Genomic DNA, 17,806 nt, shown 5'->3' with positions numbered 1-17,806 from the left:
AGCATGTCACTCGACTTATTAATGTTAATGGATCTGTTGAGCTTTCTGGGGCAGGAACAGTGCTTATGTTGTTTGTGTCTACCTTGTCTGCTATGTTGGTGCCTTGTTCCCTGTCTGAGATCCTTAAATGTTACATCTTGATGATAATGATGCAGAATTACGTCCAAAGTTGAAGATTTAGGCAATTGCTATCGCTTACTATAATTTCTCAAATGCTGTGATAAAATCAAATGGAAATATATCCCAAACTGGCTTTCCAATAAAGTTGTCTTCTCTAAATAACATGCCCGCTATCACCTGGCAACAGATTTTTTTTAAAAATAGGGGCATCTATGGATGAAGAATGGCTAAGATTTGTTTCTTCGCCTAGTTTTCACCTTGTTTTTCCATTGACGGGGATGTCATCTTCCCAGTATTTATGTGCTTGGGTGCTATTTTTACAGAGTAGAAATATCTCAGTGCAGCTATTTCGCTCTGTAATCACAACGGGAAGTAGCTCATGCCACTGGGGTTTGTTTCGTACCATAGCATTAGATCTGCACCCCATGAGGGGCTAAAAGTTCTCAGGGAGATAAAACCAAGATCTTTCAATTTTTATGGAAAAGTCCATAAACAAAGACAGAGACAAGAACAGGCTGGAAGTTAAGGCACTCACCGGGCACACAGGAGTCCTTGGTTCAACTTCCTGCTCTTCCTAATGGGAGTAGGGATTTGAAACTGGGTCTTCCCTAGCCCAGGTAAGTGCTCTAACCACCAGACTCTTTCTCTGCCTAGGCTTGATCAGAAGTTCCATCCTGGACCTGAGAAACCTTCCTGACAAAAGTTTTGTGGAAACTTTTCTCATGAAAAGCTTTGGTTTTAGTGAATCAGTATTTTTCAATAAAAAAAAAATGACACTGAAAAATTTCCAACCAGTTTTCTAGCAAAGACATACAGTATACTTATGTGAAGAAAGAACTTCATGTAGTCACTGAAACCCTGCAGGTGAAAGCAGTAAGTGCTTAACTTAGTGTGTTGTGTCTGCAGGGGATCATGTGTTAATCCAGTGATGCATACAGTACCTTACTGCCATCATGACTATAGCAGTCTGTATCTCAAAGTCAGTGGAAATGGATTACATCTGCATAAAGTTTATGTTAACAATAAAAATAGCATTTATCCAAAGTAACAGCTTAGTAAAAGCAGTCCTTTTCTTCTTCAACTTAAGTGGAATATTCTTTTTATCATCTTTTATGGTTAATTGCAGGAACAAATGGTTTTTAATTTTTTTTTCTGCAAAATATTGCAAACAGTCAGTCCAGAAACAGGAGCAGGTTTGAGGTCTGAGCTCCAGATTATTTATACCATTAAAAAGGGAGCCATCTCCCTAGATACAAGTGCTTGCCTCTAGTCTTAGCAGGTTCTAAGATACTGAAGCCTCAAATTGCAATATGTCTGAAAAATCTATCTGAGGTCATTTTTACAAGGTCATAAAATATATGACTCATGTTTTTTCTTCCTTCATGGCTTGTCTTTATCAAATACCTTTGATTTGTATTAAGTACGTGCTTCTACATTCATGGTAAACAACAGCACAGAGTAATTTAAGGAGCTCAGCAGGCCTTTCTGAAAGATGTTTCTTTTGGAGAAATAGAAGCAAGCCAACCAAGAGAGAAATTTTCACATAAGGTGCCTTTAAAATTTAAGAAGAAAAATGTATGTGCAACTCATTGAGGAGATAGAAAATGGTCACACATTGAAATTCAGAAGTTTTGCAAATTCCCAGATTTTAAATTTTTAAGACATTAGCTTAAGGGCTGGTTTATAATTAGCTATACTTCTCCATTTGGAGGATCACCAGCCAGATTTTAAGGAGGGAGATAAAAGCTAATTACAGCTGACTGCGGCTGCAGCATCAAAGGTAAGCTAATAAGAATCCCAGCAAAAAGGCCCCAACTTGCTTTTACTTATAATTGATTAAAGAATTAATAGGTGTTAAGTATAATTTATGAATGGGTGGTGCTGCACAGTCATATATGTTTCAAAGTAGCAGCCGTGTTAGTCTGTATCCGCAAAAAGAAAAGGAGGACTTGTGGCATCTTAGAGACTAACACATTTATTTGAGCATAAGCTTTCATGAGCTACAGCTCACTTCATCCGATTTCCACTGAATGCATCTGATAAAGTGAGCTGTAGCTCACGAAAGCTTATGCTCAAATAAATTTGTTAGTCTCTAAGGTGCCACAAGTACTCCTTTTCTTTTTGCAAATACAGACTAACACGGCTGCTACTCTGAAACCTGTCATAACGAATAATGCAACTCTGTTCTCTAAACGGGAGAGACTCTCAGCCAGCGTAAAACAGGCAGGTTTATTGAGTGTCTCAACACAGCATAGGAAACTCTCAGGGTCCTCAGGCCTGGCCTCCCTCAGCACAGCACATCTAAGTTTCCCCTGCATCCAAGTGGGCTCTGCCTGCCTCTCTCTCTTCATTCCAGAGCCCCCCTACTTCCCAACTGGGCATGCAATATCACCGCCCCCAAGCCCCGCCTCGGTCCTTTGTCTTCTATCCAGGTAAACAGGGTTGCCTGAGTTGTCCTTTGCACCCCTCTGGCTGGAACCAACTGGTCAGGTCACCGGGGTCCTCTCTTCACAGCCCATTGTCCCCCCACTGGCCAGAACCATCTGTGACTCCCGATCTGGGCCTCCCGGTCACCAGTTGCTGGGGTCTCCATCCTCCAGGCCATTGGCTGGGGTCCTAAGTTGCGTCGATGGTCCTCTGGAACAACAAACTCCCTGGTCCCATCACCTCGTTAAAACAGTGACACCCAGGGAAACTGCGTCCCACCCCCTCTGCATGCAAACCATTGGAAAAATCAAGAAAAAAAAACAAGAAAAAGCCCCACTTTGTCACACAAGTCCACAGGCAGGAGATGATGGTGGGCCAGAAACTTGTCTTGCAAAATCCCTTTAATTAGCCTACTGTCAATGATCCCAAGGCTGTCTCTCCTGTTAGATCAAAGAGTCTGCTGCTACCTTGGAGGATTGCACTTACTCTTCTCTCTGCAACCAAAGGTAAAATCCTGGCCCGCTGAAGTCATTGGGAGCTTTGCCATTGTGTTCAGTGGAGCTAGGATTTCACCTCAATAGTTCACTCAGTGCATGGTTTTCTGGGCATCTGGGTTCTCACAATGAGTGTAACGTATTTCCATTTGAATGGGTTTCTCAATATTTTTGTAACACTCTGCTGTTCTTTTGGATGCAGAGTATTGCTAAAATCAACTTGTCATGCAGTTATCTGGTAACATACTAAGTGTGTAACAGTGACTATGCTTTAAATTTTTTTGCAGATGTGTGAAGCTGGAAATCATTTTATCAATGTTGCTTTAGTCCAACAAAATAACTCAGGTTTGTTTCCCCCTTCTTTTCCCCCACCCCACTTACTTCATTCTGAATTGCACTTTATCTATGGACTTTTTCCTGATATACTGTAACCTATACGTCTGCCTACAAAATAAAGAAAGATGGGCGAGATATCATGTCATTTGTTATAACACCTGCTAAATAAATGTGGTGATATTTGTAACATTGCTGTTCTAAAGCTTATGGCAAATTTGTCTTTGTTATAAATATCCACAATTCAGTTGTTGATTGGAGTGTTTAAATGTATTAAAACATGCTGTCAACGGAAAATGAAGGATTTAATTTTAATGACGATTCAACAAACATTAAAATAACTAATTTGCATAGTTTTCCGCTCTAAAATCGGAATGTGCGCAAACGTGTTTTTAAATTGTGCTCCACACCTCTCATTTTTGCAGAGCATTTTGGATTTAGGGCAAATAATTATGGCTTCAGAACATTTTCTAGAAAGCAACACATATTGCACAATAATAATTGTTTTTCTTAGCCTAGGCCCCATTTCAAGAAAACACTGATTCACATGCTTAATTTAATCTCTACGCAGTAAAGCAGTTAAGCATGTGCTTAAAGTTAACCATGTGCTTAACGGGCCACAATGTGCAGTAGAAGCAACAAACAAACTTATTTATTTACACACACAACCTCATCTCTAAAAACCATTACAGCGTCAACAACATTATAACTATTGTGAGAGCTGAAAGGTATTTGCATCCTTCTCACGCGTTGCATTTTGTAATAGCAACATTAGCATTATGGAAGGAAAATGTCAGGTTCTGGAACATAAGATAATGTTACTGCATTATTGTTATTTTATTTTATTATTACTGCAATGCACTTTCTTTCTGAGTCCTGATTATTTTCCTGGGAAATTCTGTTACTCTGACATAAAAATTGCCTTTTTTTTTTTTTTTTAAGAAGGCTGGAATTCCAAAGGGGCCTAAGTGGCATAGGCATCCAGTTACCATTGACTCTGAGAAGATCTCCCCCAGTACTGTTCCCCTCTGAATGCCATTATTGCCCACATGGCAGCCCCATCGGGTTCAAAGCACCAACCAGTGGTGCTGGGCTGCACCAGAGCAGTTTTCCAGCACTTTTTTTGAACCCTAGAAAGGGATTCCAATGGTCCTAACAGAGGCGCAACAAAGGAGGACCCTTGGCCAGCAGCTTCTGCCTCCCCTCCCGGCCATGCCCAAGACAGCCAGTACAGGAGGAAATTGGCCTGGCACTGGGGGCCTGGGACATAAGTGCTGGAACATACTGAGATGAAGGAAGCACTGGGATTTGCTGAGCCTGGTACCACTTCCAGGGCAGGGCACAGCCTGGAGAGTGCAGAGAGAGGTACCACAGCCTCCCAGTGCCCCTGCTCTGCATGGAAAATCCCTGCATTCAGCCTGCAGCTACCCCTTCTCCACCAGGCTGCTGCCCCACCCAGGGCGGGGGGCTGGGGAAAGCACCAGGGCCTCCATACCCAGCCCACAGCACCAGAATGACATCAGGGGCTTCCTCACTGGGCAGGGATGTGGGTGCCCCAGCCTGCTTCCTCCTGGGTGGGTGGCTGCCCTGCACTGCTGACTCCATCACAGCCAGAAAGGAAGCTGCACCCTCCTACTTTTTTGCACCCCGTCCCTGCCTCCCCTATGGCCGGACCCCCTTCTTCTCTCCTTTTACCGCTCCACAGGCCAAAGTGTCCTGGCAGGAGTATAGTGCCCCCACATCCCCGTTTGCTGCCCGTGACCAAATTGATCTGGATCAGTGTCAACAGGGCTCCCAGGGAGAAGTGAGCTCTGGCACTTCTTTTTTCAGGACCCCCCAAGCACTGGTGCCAGCAGGTTCTGTCAGTCCGATAGTTACACCTGATGGCAACTTCAGCCACTACACATGAGCCTACTGCTTCTGCTCTGAGGTGGAGAATGGTCCCATCCTGAGAGCAGCGTCTCTCTGCATGTTTGTAGGGAGTATGCGAGACCCACTGGCCAGCGTGTCACATTGGTCCTCTGAGCCCCAGAGCACAACAGTCTTTGCAGCCCCAGCTCGTGCTGTGGGAACTTGTGCTTTTAGCTCTGGAGGTTCCTTCCTTCCCCCGTGTGTTGGTGTAAATGGTGGCCATCAGACATGCAATGAGGCCGTCTTCCCCGGTGATCCCTGCTGTACTTACATTGTGGGTTTGTTTGTGTTTTCTTCTTTCCCAAAGGAAATAAAGCCTCTTTTCCAAGTCCAACTTACAACCCCTTCACATGGCTATTCACACTGGTTTCCTGTCCCAACTACACATATGAGGTATGCTGTTTTCTTCTCTGCCTGAGGGAGGGGCAGCCCAGTCAGGTCACAGCCCAGGGTGCACCAAGCCTTGCCCACAATGAACACCCCTCCTCTTTAGTGCAGTCCCCTCGACTCTAGACACCCAGACACATCACAGGCCACAGAACCTTGCCGTCCTGTAACAGACCTCTAGCCTCTGGCTGAGTTACTAAAGTCCTGAAAGCATGATTTAAAGACTTCAAGTTACAGAGAATCCGCCACATACACTACTTTAAACCTGCAGAGGAAGTCAACCCCCCCACCCCACGACGGTCTCTGCCAATCTGACTTGGGGGGAAATTCCTTACAGACCCCAAATGTGGCGATTAGTTAGACCCTGAGCAAGTGGGTATGACCCACCAGCCAGATACCTGGGAAAGAATTCACTGTAGTAACTCAGAGCCTTCCCCATCTAGCATCCCTTCGCTGGCCATTGGGGATTTTTGCCACTGGCAGTCACCGATGGTCCACATACCATTGTAGGTAGTCCCATCATACCATCCCCTCCATAAATTTATCAAGCTCAGTCTTGAAACCAGTTAGGTATTTTGCTGCCCCCTTCTCTCCACTTCCCTTGGAAGGCTGTTCCAGAACTTCCCTCCTCTAATGGTTAGAAACCTTTGTCTAATGTCAAGCTTAAATTTAGTGGCCATTTGTATATATGCATTTGTTCTTGTGTCCATATTGGCACTTACCTTTAACTCCTCCCCCTCCTCGGTATTTATCCCTCTGTTGTATTTATAGAGAGCAATCATATCTCCCCTCAGCCTTCGTTTGGTTAGGCTAAACAAGCCCAGCTCTTTGAGTCTCCTCTCATAAGGCAGGTTTTCCATTCCTCTGATCATTCTAGTAGTCCTTTTTTGCATCCTTCTCCCCAGAAAAAATGCTCCCAACTGACCCTCAGAGTCACCCCTATCCTCCCGTGCAGATGATTGCCTCATTCCCATCTGAAGCATTGGATGCTCACCTTTTATCCAGCCACCCAACTCCTCCTACCTCCCATCTGCAGCGCAGTGAAGACACTCAACTGTCTCTTCTTCCAGTGGATGGCAGTGGGAGCCATTGTGCACAAAGTACAGTTAAAACCTTGCCATAGACAGGATTAACAATTCTTCTTTCTTCATATAGATTGGGTCTTGGATTAGTTTTACCGTGATGACACAAACACTGCCAGGTAAGACAATCGTGAACTGGAAGCTAATAACATATAAATATGTTATTGGCAAAGGTGAGTTTTGCAAACCTACAATCACCCCAAAGAATAATTGATGGACTATCACCATCAAATCTTCCTTTGTAGCCCTATCACATTACTCTTCAAAGTGTCATCTTTAGGAAGCTGGATACCGGGTAGAGCTGGTCAAAATTTTCCAAAAATACAGTTGTTGTGGTGGTTGAACACTTGCCTTTTTTGTACATCAGTGATTTTTGTGAAAAATTATTCTTTTAAAATATTTTGCAAATAAAAAAAATCTGAAATTTTATCAAAAATTTGATAGATTTTTTTTCCATTTACCATTAATCTTTTTCATGACATTTTCTGGGTTTTTTTAATTGGACTTTATTTAAAAGAAATTTCACCCAGGGACCAGATTTCCAAAGGCACTGAGGCACCTAAAGATGGAGATAGGAGCCTCTTGGGATTTACAGATGTGCTTAAGTGAGTTAGGCGCCTAACTCCCATTGAAAGCCTGCATAGAATCTTTTGAAAATGCCACCAGGGGCCTATCTGTATCTTGAGGTGTCTGAATTCCTCTGGAAATCTAGCCCCATGTGGCTAAGCTGACCAAAAAATTCATTTAAAAATATTATTTCTTTTTTTTTTGTTACCAGAAAATAAGAAATGCTACACGCAAAATTTTGCAATTAAAAATATTTTGAAAAATTAAATAAACGTGATTTCAAGACTGGATGAAAATTTTCATGACAAACTAACTGAAAATGATTTTTTTCTTCATTTATCACAATATAAACAAAAATATTTTCCAAAAAGCTTTATAAATAGTTACTCTGGGAAAGTCGTGAATGTGTAGCGAGGGTCATGGTGCTATTGCGTTGAGAGGCAAGTAAAAGAATGAGCTGCAGGATACTTATCTGTCCCCTGCTGGCCCTGAGGTACCCTAGACATCTCTCAGCAGTGCCCTTCAAGCTATGGGCTTATTGTTTTACTAAATGATGCAGTAATGTTCATATCTGATGCCCTGTGCTGTTCTAATTCTTCTTCCATTAATTGTACTCTTCCCTGCGACACTTTCCACTCTATTGCCTTGTTAGCGTCTAGTGCTGTGTGTTGGAGCACTTTCTGGAAGCCAGATTAATGAGCCTCCTCAAAGTGGCTACCTACTTATGTAGGTTAAAATTGATTGGTGTCGTTTGTAGCAACATAAGCATGTCATGACATTGGTATCTCTCCACGACCACAATGTGCTAATGTTCCTAATACTTTCTGCCCTATCTGACGTACACTTAGGGTATGTCTCCACTGCAATCTGTGGTATGATTGCAGCATGGATATACAGACCTGCACTAGCACAGCTCAAAGCAGCAGTGTAGACATGAAGCTTGGGCTTTAGATCAAGCTGTACAAGCATGCCGGGAACCCTAGGCACAAATGTTACTAGCCCGATGTCCATGCCCACACTATTATTTTTGGATGTGCTGGCATAGGTAAAGCTAGTGCAGGTACATCTAACCCATGTCGCAGTTACCCCTTGGGCTGCAGTTTAGGCATAGCTTACGGTTTCAGGCTTTATATGCCTGGTATAGGATCATAGAATATCAGGGTTGGAAGGGACCTCAGGAGGTCGTCTAGTCCAACCCCCTGCTCAAAGTAGGACCAATCCCCAATTTTTGGCCCAGATTCCTTAATGGCCCCCTCAAGGATTGAACTCACAACCCTGGGTTTAGCAGGCCAATGCTCAAAGCACTGAGCTATCCCTCCTCCGATAGTAGTAGATACCTTTATTAATGCCCATGGTCTTTTTTTCTGACAGACTAGATTGTGCCTTTAGGACCTGATTTAGCACCCACTGAAGTCAATGTGACTGTCTTATTTCACTTCAATGGGCATTGGATGAGGGCCTTAAAACAAGAGTTGGGCCACACTGCCACAGAGAGATCACCCCTCAGACAGGCAGGAAAGATAGTAACTTGACACACCCCTTGATGGGTGAGAATTCTTAGCTTCAAGCACATGAAATCCTGGTCCCAGTGAAGTCCATAGCAAAACACCCATTGACTTCAGGAGGGTCAAGATTTTACCCCATGTGTCTACTCACATACTTAAAAATAAGCAGTATGTGTGTTGGGGGGGGCGTGTTTCTGGATTAGGGCCTGGATGCCCTTGACATAACTGAAAAACAAAATGAATAGCCAAAATTATATTTGAATATAATCCACGATCAATGAACCAGAGAATTCAACAGCTCACATCAACCTCCCTCTGTAATAGTTCCCATCCAAATTACATGGCTATTCAAAATAGTAAGGAAGAATTGTCCAATGTTTAGGGCATTTAGAGTGACCTGGGCATAAGCACTCCCTCAGTCACAGACTTTCTGTGTAACCTAGGGCACGTCACTTAGCCTTTCAATGCCTCATCTCCTTGTCTGTACAATGGGGATAACAGCCCTGCCCTACCTCACAGAGATATGGTGAGGATAAGTACATTAAAGGACTCTGAGGTACGCAGATACTACGGTGATAGCACTGGTTGTGAATTTTTTGATGAAATATTTTTTCATCAGAAAATGATGCTTTTCAGAAACCAAAACTTTTTGCAGGAAAAGATTGGTTTTGATGAATTTCCTATTTGGAATTCGTTTAATTTGTGGAAAAAATAAAGCTTTGAAATTGTCAAAACATCCCATTTCAACAATGGCAAAACAAAATTTCTGATTTTGGTGTGAAACAACTTTTTGTTTCAAATTTAAGTTAATTTACAGTGAATTTTAAAAAATGTAAAAAAGGTTAAAATCAAAGCTAAATGTTTCAATGGACCCAATCCGATTTTTTTTCAATGAATTTTTTTTAGATTTTTGACTTTTCATCCTAATTTGAAACAGGAAATATTGTTAAAGTCTCAAAAATTCTCCCAGGATGGGAAAACCATTCCTCACCCAAATGTAGACAATGATGGGGTATGTAAGATACACAGATGTGCTTAGGAAATGTAATTTAAAACCCTGTGCTGAGAGTGACTCATGCTGTAGGGATCCACCTTCATTTTATTCATGGTAAATATGAGTGTTGTTGACAGACCTTTTCTTCTTTGCAGTTGGAGTTTTTGCTTTCCTGATGGCCATCCAGATGGCCCTCTGGGCCCAAAAGAAACACAGGCTCTACCTGAAGAAATATAATATGGGTGTTCTTAGGAAAACAGCCATAATTCCATTCATCTTCTAAGCTTCTCAAGCACTAGAAGCCCGTATTCACTGAGAACTGATTCTGGAAACCAGTGAACCCTTACAATTAGTAACCAAAGAGGGCTTAGGCAATAATTGTTGGGTATCCTTTTCAGACAATTTACATGAGAATGGGGCGTTTTGAATTAAGTGAACAGAATCTGGCTTTGAACCCTCAGTTTGTGTTAGAAGATATGATTTAATTAGATTTTGTGCAATGGAGCTAATCAGGAAGACAAGAAAATCTGGCTTGTGAATGTTGGGCCAGATCATCAGCTGGTATAAATGGGTGTTGCTCTGTTTCAAGCCAGTGGGGTGATGCTGATCTACTCCATGTTAAGATCTGGCCCTTTTAAGGTTCAATACCAAATGCAGATCAGATTCTGAGTGTTTTGCATTGCAGAAAATGCCACAGCTTTAACTGTATTCAAAGCAGCATGCTCTGTGTAAATCCTTCTAAACTGTACCACCAAACAGCATTAACACAATTAGGGTAGCTCTGAAGATTTGTTTTACTGAACCAATTCCTGACTACTAGCAAGTTTGATGATGCAAACTGGCTTAAAGTCAGCACTGTGGAGAAGTCTGTTTTTTTTTCTAGGAGGCAGCATGGCCTAAGTGGATCGAGTGAGTATCAGGCGAATGAAGTTCTAATTCCAGTCTTATGAACATAAGCACTACCACAATGGGTCAGACCAATGGTCCATCTAGCCCAGTATCCTGTCTCCAACTGTGGCCGGTTCCAGAGCATCAGGGGGAGTGCTCAAAACAGTACAATTATGATGTGATCCATCCCTCTCTTCCCCTCCCGGCTTCTGGTAGTCCCAGGTTTAGGGTCACCCCAAGTATGTCCCACCTTGCAACTTATGTGGTCTGTTGCCATGAGTAAATCGCTTAAATCCAGATTATGACACCATCTCTCATGCTGAATTAATCACACCAGAATTAATGGAACTGTTTGTGCAGTAAGTTTCTACTCGGTGTGAGTAATGGGATCACAAATTGCTCTGTAACCTCTCAGTGCCTCAGACTTTCCATCTCAGGCTAACACTTACCCTCTGTTTATAAAGCACTTGGAGATCCTGAGATGTAACCTGTACCTAAATACCAATTATTACTGAAGGGGAGATGATCCCCACCTGAATTCAGTGCCTATCTTGGTTCAAACATGCCAGGACAGGTACTCAGCTGGTGTAAATGGGCAGCGCTTCATGGATCTTGATTGGCATCGCGTGCATCCTGAGGTTGCTTTTGGAAATCAAGACCTGGTTTGAGTTGCTTAGTCAGTTCTTTCTTTGCTTTGCTTTTTTTGAGTGTCATTATTCTTTTCAAAGGGAAGATCTTTTATTCAAATCCCTGGAAACTCTTCGTAAATTCATTTGCAAGTCAATGACTCCTTTAATTCAGAGTAACACAATTTTTAGAGGCACGGTATGAAGGAATTGTAGTAGCTTTGGAGAGTAAAGGGGTCATGGTTGCCTCATGAAGCATTAATGCACTTAACCCCACATCTTCAGTTCTTCATTCTGTTTATTTGGCACCTTAATAGATGCATCTCACATCCTCATGGCAGGTTAAAAAGCCTGGCTGAAAACTTCAATCATTAGTCTAGAACCAAGCTACAGTAGCAAAGCAGGACAAGTTCAGGCTCTGAGAGAAACTGTTATCTTGCCTAGCAGTACCATTCTCAAGTGCTCTAACAAAGTTAATTTGTCCTATAAATTGGGTTCATATCCCTCTTCAAATGTCTAATCTACAGGCTTGCAGTGTTTATCCTATTAGCAAGACAAGCAACGAGTTACGTGTGTTACTATAGTATCTGTTATAAATATTCAAGTGAAATAGTAGCCAAAGCCACATTGTAAGTTTCATCAATTCTGCTAGACTGGTAGATACAGTGAAATATGTTGTTTTAAAAAAAATTGGAAAAATAGGGAGAAAATAACTGAGTTTGGTTATATGGCTAGGGTAAAAAGAGAAGGAAATAAGAAGAAGGGTTGAGTTGAAAACTGTTTACGGTAATGATGAAAAGGAAAGTCGTATATGAATTTTTGGCCACGACAACATCGTTGGTGGACCCATAAATCCTGGGAGATGCATATATCTTAGTCCTTTCAGTAAAACACAATGGATTACACTGAAACAGATTAGGACTGTGTAATGACATGGTGCATACCAAATAAATCCTGTGTAAGGATGATGTATGTAAAGAATAATTGCATTTAATTTTGGTAATGTAAATACATAATTTCCCATATATTTTTTTAAACTGGTGAGCTGTTAACACCTGGCATTTTTTTTCATTGCTACCAATAGATATACCAGAATCACTTTGAACAACCAATTAGCGATTATGTCCCATAATAAAGATCTATTTTAGAAGATGATATTTGCTGTTTGCTTTTGTGTTCCAACTTCTAATTACGTTATTTGTAAAGATGTGTTTTATAGACTTTTACCAATATAGGGTTGAAAGGGACCTCAAAAGTCCATCCCCCTGCTCTGAGGCAGAAGAAAATAGATCTAGACCATCCCTGACAGGTAGTTGTCTAACCTATTTTAAAAACCTCCGATGACCAGGATTCCCCAGTCTCCTTTGGTAACTATTCCAGCATTTAACTATCCTTATCATTAGAAAGCAACTTTTACATTAAAGATTGGATTTTTTTTCTGAAAGATATGTCCTAGGAATTATTTGGGGGAAGTTCTGTGGCCAGGAGGTAAGACTGGATGATAACAATGGTTCCTTCTGGCTTTGGAATTTCTGAATAGCCTAAATCTCTCTCACTGCAGATTAAGACAATTACTTCTTATCCTAGCTTCAGTGGACATGGAAAACAATTGATGAATGTCCTTTTTATAACAGCCCTTAACATGTGTGGAGCATGTTATCAGGTCCACCCTCAGTCTTCTTTTTCTAAAGACAAAATATACCTCTAGTTTCCCCCATCTCCTTTCCACCTATCAGGCCAGAAAGCGAGTCAAAGAGGGAAATTAGGTTGGGGTGACACAATTTTGTTCTTGACAAATCCATGTTGGCTATTTACTTATCACCATGTTATCCTCTAAGGGTTTACAAATTGATTATTTAATCATTTGTTCCAGTATCTTTCCAGGTATCAAAGTTAGGCTGACTGATCTATAAATCCCCGAGTCCTCTTTGTTCACCCTTTTAAGGATAGGTAATATGCTTGCCCTTCTCCTGTCCTCTGGGACCTGACCTGTCCTCCATGAGTTCTTGAAGATAATTGCTAATGGTTCCAAGAGTATAGTTCCAGTTCTCTGTGCATAATAATATACAAGTTGTGTTGGTATGAGCCACCAGATTATCAGAATGTTTCCATTTTCCTTCCTCCATCTGTTTACTTCTTTCTCTTTAGGTTTTCAGGGTCTATTTAGTGATATGGCTATCTTTGTGGTGGTTTATGAATTATTATTCTATTATGAATTGTTAAAACCCCTGATATGGGTGGGAATGCTTGCAAAACATTACTACAATCATATTTTTTATTTATTTATCTGATCAGCTGTTTATTGCAGAGAAAAATACTGATTGCAAATTTAAGACTTTATTCGGCTCATGACATTTTGCAAATGGATATCGATTTCTAGAAATGTAGTCATTATTCCTACGCAGTCACCAAATAGCTCATGTCAAATGGGTTGCTCTGAATTGCTCATTTCGGTTATTCACTATTAGGTGTGTAAATGACTGGTCACCTAAGTCGCATGGTCTTTTCACTGCTCCCTGATTGGATGACTGAAACTTTTGAAGCTGGACAATAACAAATATTGAATGATGACTACTGAAGAATGAACTTGCTGTGTCCATTCTCAGATGAATAACTGTTCATACTAAAAAGAAAAGGAGTACTTGTGGCACCTTAAAGACTAACAAATTTATTAGAGCATAAGCATAAGCTGTAGCTCACGAAAGCTTATGCTCTAATAAATTTGTTAGTCTTTAAGGTGCCACAAGTACTCCTTTTCTTTTTGCGAATACAGACTAACACGGCTGCTACTCTGAAACCTGTTCATACTAAAATATGTGATAATTCTGAGGATTCATAGATATTTTCATGAATTCCTGGAGGCTCACTGAATACTGATGGACAATTAATAATATGGCCCCACAAACTACAGAATCAAGAAGTAGTGGTGAGATTTCATTTCAAAGACTGTATTTCTCTTTTTTTTCTTTAATATAAGTAATTAAAAGTTCCTTGGTGAGCATAGTGAGATTGCAAGGAAGCATATTTTAGCTTTTAACTAAGCAATGCTAAATGCATGGTTCCTCTTTGCAAGTCCAAGCAGATTGGCCTAAGACAACTTCAAACTATTGCTTTAAGCAATTTTTTTTTTGTATTTTGTACTAAAAATTAAAAACTGCAGGGATCACATTGGTAAGATTACCTTAAAACAAATGCTCTGGAGAACTACTGAAAGTGCGGTGAAAAATAAATGAGAGATACTGATTATTATAAGTAGATGCAATTAGAAAACTTGGTGATCAGCATGGGGCTAGAAGAAAATCCATCCATGGGGACTGGTCAAGTGTCTGGTAGCACTTCGTGGTCCTGCAACTTCTTTTGTGGGTTCTGCAAACTCCTCTTTTCAATCCTGTAACCATGGAGGAGGAGAGAGACTAGCCACATGGATTTAGTATCTCACACAGTGTCCTCAGTTTTATATAACTGGATTGAGGGTCTGTCAGTGGGATAGCTGCCATCCTGTCTCTATTGGACACTTACCAAATACCTCTGGCTCTTAGCTGTTTCTACGTTGCTTCCAGCAATACACAGAAGATGGCAACAGTGTATAATACATTTTTTCTCTACTTTACTTTGAGGCATTTTATGTTTAATTCATTTGAAAGATTGTATTTCTGTGTTTGTCTGTATTACTCAGACTATGAATTGGAACTTCCCCTTTTTTAAGAAATTTCTTTTACTGTTTCAAAGGCATACCCTGGTTAGTTGCTTGTATCTTTTAATATTATCTTGTCTTCGCTATCATTTCTAGAGTTGGACAATCATTTAGAAAGGAAACCAACAAAACCCTTTCTGGTTCCTCTGATGGTAATGGGCCCAGTCTGTACAGTCTTTGATCATCTATAAGTAAGCATTTCACATCCCTGAGGACTTACAGCAGAACAAGACATTATTTTGAAGAAACAAGACAGGCTAACCACATATGAAGAGACAGTGCCTTTTTCATAAGGCAGATAAATGTGAAGCTTCATATCTAGGGAGAAAGGTAGTTGGTTTGGGTATCTTGGGGTAGCAGGAAGTTTGTTTGTTTTCTGGGGCAAACAGCAAATTACTCATTAAACCAGTTTATTGGACTTATAGCTCCTCCCTCTCTCCTTCATTTCTGTTCTCTACTTTCCTGTAGACAGGTGCTAGATGGGAATTCTATCCACATGCAAATGATGAGAAATTCCTGTCTCAGAGTTTAACATCAGCGTGTACTTCACACTCGTTCTGAAGGAGTTAAATAGAGCTGGAGAGCGTAATTAGGGTACCTGGTTGCACCAATTAAAAATGAGTCCCAGCGTGGGGAAGAGTTGGGTGGTTACAATGGAAGTGAAAGGCCAGACTAGAAGGAGGGCTGCAGGGAGAGGGAGAAAGAACCCTGCAGTCCCTCTCTGGGCAGTAGAAAGACCTGTAGGGAGAAGAAATACCCACACAGGGGCATGGAAGGACCACAGGACAGTAGAGGGAGGAGGAAGCCTGGGGAAAGAGTTGACTTTGGGATCCTCCCCTGATCAGGAAACTCTGACAAGAGGCCAGGAGAGGCAGGGAGAAGCCACTGGATGGAGCAAGCGGTAGAAGGGAGCCTTGATAAAGGATCTGGATCTGGACTGCCAGGGAGAAAACCCAGGAAGGTGCTCAGCTGAGAAACAACACAGGAGGAATGTAAGCGGGATGAAAGTTCAAGCCCAAGGGGAGAAGATGTGGTTTACATTTATATCTTTGGGATTTGTTGGGAGGACTTCACGGGGGAGCCCTGTGAGCCCCTGTCCTGAAAGATTGGTGACTAGAGGGGGTTGTGGAGTTTGGGAAGAATACAGGTATGGAGGGGACCGAGGAAGGATCTGTGGGAAAGGCCTGCAGGCAGGCTGAGGTAGGAAGAAGCCCAGGGAGGAAGCAGCATGCTCGTCTGTATAGACACACCTTGCCTGCTTGATACATGGTCACTGAGCTGAAACCCAGTTTTGAGGGAGAGCCTGAGTTCCCCTACCACCCACAGAGGAAGGAGGCATGAAACCCTTGATCTAAGGAGCTACAGACTTTTGAAAGCCCTAAGACTTTCAAGGGGGTGTACGAACCACAGAGCCCAGAATCAGAGGGTTGAAACTTGCTATGAGGGCCTTGACCTTCTGTTTGTTAGACTTTGTGTTACCCTGGAAGAGGGGGACGGGACTAGAAGTGACCTGGCCAGAGAGTCGAGTGAGTCACAAGGAGAGAGAGACCATTATAGGGTCAGAGGTAACTGTTGGCAGCAGACCCTGCTACACTACACCCAGCCATGACAGGGTACCCCAGCCAGCAAGTCAACTCCTCTCAAATTGCTTGAAGACTTTGTTAAGTATCAGAGCCTTCTGTTTTAGGGAATGTGGATTTCAATCTCAGTTAATCTGACACTCTTTATTCAAAGTGTCTTATACCTTCAGATATATATGCCTGTCTCCCATTATCTTTAGCTCCTTTAGGAGGAATTAACTCCTGTAACGGGTGATTATTGGAATCCAGATCCCTATGTAGAGGGGGAATAGGGCAATTGCCTCCTGATTATGTAGGCAAAGAATGAGGGCTATATTAACCTGAATTCTATTATATATTCAAGGCAGAGTTGATGCTGATACATCTCACCCCACCCTGCACCGGAAAAGTAGTTCTCACAGACTGTAGGTACAGCAACCAGCTAGCAACAGGAGACAAGCTTAACTTTGGAAGGCAACCAAAGACACCTTTCTGTATACAGAGCTATAAAATCCTCCTGGCCAGAGGCAAAACCCTTTCGCCCATAAAGGGTTAAGAAGTGAAGGTAACTCCGCTGGCACCTGACAGAAAATGGCCAATGAGGGGAGAATATTCTTTCGGATCTGGAGGTGGGGGGGAACAAAGGGTTTGGTCTGTCTGTGTGATGCTTTTGCCGGGAACAGATCAGGAATGCAGCCTTACAACAAAATTAGTAAGTAATTTATAAATAATCTAGCTAGAAAATGTGTTAGATTTTTTTTTTGTTTAATGGCTGGTAAAATAAGCTATGTTGGGTGGAATGTATATTCCTGTTTTTGTGTCTTTTGTAACTGAAGGTTTTGCCTAGAGGGATTCTCTATGTTTTGAATCTGATTACCCTGTAAGGTATTTACCATCCTGATTTTACAGAGGTGATTCTTTTACCTTTTCTTTAATTAAAATTCTTCTTTTAAGAACCTGATTGATTTTTCATCGTTCTTAAGATCCAAGGGTTTGGATCTGTATTCACCTGTACAAACTGTTGAGTTTTCTTATCAAGCTTTCCCCAGGAAAGGAGGTGTAGTGCTTGGGGGGATATTTTGGGGGAAGACATCTCCAAGTGGGCTCTTTTCCTGTTCTTTGTTTAAAACACTTGATGGTGGCAGCATATAGTTCAAGGACCAGGCAAAGTTTGTACCTTGGGGAAGTTTTTAACCAAAGCTGGTAAGAATAAGCTTAG

The 17,806-nt window shown here is 41.7% G+C and overlaps 1 protein-coding gene across 4 annotated transcripts in view; it reads left to right on the top strand.

Moving 5' to 3' along the window:
- TECRL (trans-2,3-enoyl-CoA reductase like) overlaps positions 1-17,275 on the top strand; it is a 117,750-nt gene extending 100,475 nt beyond the window's left edge. For 2 of the 4 annotated variants that reach the window (XM_043513464.1, XM_043513463.1), the window contains exons 9-13: positions 3,329-3,386; positions 5,593-5,678; positions 6,828-6,873; positions 15,125-15,180; positions 16,952-17,275. In XM_043513464.1, the coding sequence (XP_043369399.1) occupies positions 3,329-3,386; positions 5,593-5,678; positions 6,828-6,873; positions 15,125-15,180; positions 16,952-17,143 (438 nt within the window). In that variant the 3' untranslated portion in view covers positions 17,144-17,275. Of the gene's footprint in view, positions 1-3,328; positions 3,387-5,592; positions 5,679-6,827; positions 6,874-9,975; positions 12,487-15,124; positions 15,181-16,951 lie in introns of those variants that run through there. The other 2 variants (XM_038399988.2, XM_043513465.1) reach the window with 1 other exon arrangement.
- The last annotated feature ends 531 nt before the right edge of the window (positions 17,276-17,806 follow it).

The sequence above is a fragment of the Dermochelys coriacea genome, chromosome 4, assembly GCF_009764565.3.
Source record: "Dermochelys coriacea isolate rDerCor1 chromosome 4, rDerCor1.pri.v4, whole genome shotgun sequence".
Lineage (NCBI taxonomy): Eukaryota > Metazoa > Chordata > Testudines > Dermochelyidae > Dermochelys > Dermochelys coriacea.
The sequence above is the reverse complement of the archived record's forward strand: the minus strand, read 5'-3'. Positions and strand labels throughout refer to the sequence as shown.